Raw genomic sequence first — 1,360 nt, forward strand, 5'->3', positions numbered from 1 at the left:
CCAGGACATGCAGGACTGCACAATGCAGCAGCAACCCCGGGACATGCAGCCCTGCACTGCATTGCACCACAAAGCAACAACACCAGGACATGCAGCACTGCACAGCGCAGCTCTGACCCCGGGACATGCAGCCCTGCACTGCATTGCACCACAAAGCAACACCACCAGGACACGCAGCACTGCACAATGCAGCTCTGACCCCGGGACATGCAACACTGCACTGCATTGCACCACAAAGCAACGACACCAGGACGTGCAGCACTGCACAATGCAGCTCTGACCCCGGGACATGCAACACTGCACTGCACAACTCTGACCCTGGGACACGCAGCACTGCACAATGCTGCATGGCAGCGCAGCGGTGCTCCCAGGCCATGCAGCGCTGCAAAGCACTGACACCTGGACATGCAGCACTGCACAATGCAGCAGCGACCCCGGGCCATGCAGCACTGCACTGCACTAACACTGGGACACGCAGCACTGCACAATGCAGCTGCAGCACTGGGACATGCAGCACTGCGCTGCACTGCATCACAAAGCACTGACACCTGGACATGCAGCACTGCGCAGCGCAGCTCTGACCCCGGGACATGCAACACTGCATTGCACTGCACAACTCTGACACTGGGACATTCAGCCCTGCGCTGCACTGCACCACAAAGCAACAACACCAGGACATGCAGCACTGCACAATGCAGCTGCGGCACTGGGACATGCAGCACTGCACTGCATCGCCCTGCATTGCACCACAAAGCAACAACACCAGGACATGCAGCACTGCATAATGCAGCTCTGACCCCGGGACATGCAACACTGCACTGCATTGCACCACAAAGCAACGACACCAGGACATGCAGCACTGCACAATGCAGCAGTGACACCTGGACACGCAGCACTGCACTGCACAACTCTGACCCTGGGACACGCAGCACTGCACAACGCTGCAAGCCAGTGCAGCGGTGCCCCCAAGCCATGCAGCACTGCAAAGCACAGACACTGGGACATGCAGCACTGCACAATGCAGCAGCGACCCCGGGCCATGCAGCACTGCACTGCACTAACACTAGGACATGCAGCACTGCACGGCGCAGCAGCAACCCCAGGCCGTGCCCCACCGCACGGCACCTCACGGCCGCGCGCTGCAGCCAGCACCCACCTCCTGCTCGGCCATGCGCTGCTTGCACTCGGCGGCCGGCTCCTTGTCGAGGGGCAGGCGCAGCTTGTGCACGGTGCGGCTCTCGCAGCTCTCCAGCTGCAGGCGGATGTCCTTCAGCTGCGAGATGCAGCTGCGCCGCAGCGACTCCTCCTGCTCGCCTGCGGGGGCACGGGGCGGCGTGAGCGCAAGGCTGCGGGGCCGCTG

The 1,360-nt window shown here is 62.2% G+C and overlaps 1 protein-coding gene across 1 annotated transcript in view; it reads right to left on the reverse strand.

Annotated features, from left to right (window-relative positions):
- Positions 1 to 855: 855 nt before the first annotated feature.
- Positions 856 to 1,360, reverse strand: part of LOC110391800 (plectin-like) — a 2,790-nt gene continuing 2,285 nt past the window's right edge. Inside the window, exon 2 of the mRNA XM_021383745.1 lies at positions 856 to 1,314. Coding sequence (XP_021239420.1) covers positions 1,127 to 1,314 — 188 coding nt within the window. The 3' untranslated portion in view covers positions 856 to 1,126. The remainder of the gene's footprint in view (positions 1,315 to 1,360) is intronic.

Source organism: Numida meleagris, unplaced genomic scaffold, assembly GCF_002078875.1.
Source record: "Numida meleagris isolate 19003 breed g44 Domestic line unplaced genomic scaffold, NumMel1.0 unplaced_Scaffold517, whole genome shotgun sequence".
NCBI lineage: Eukaryota > Metazoa > Chordata > Aves > Galliformes > Numididae > Numida > Numida meleagris.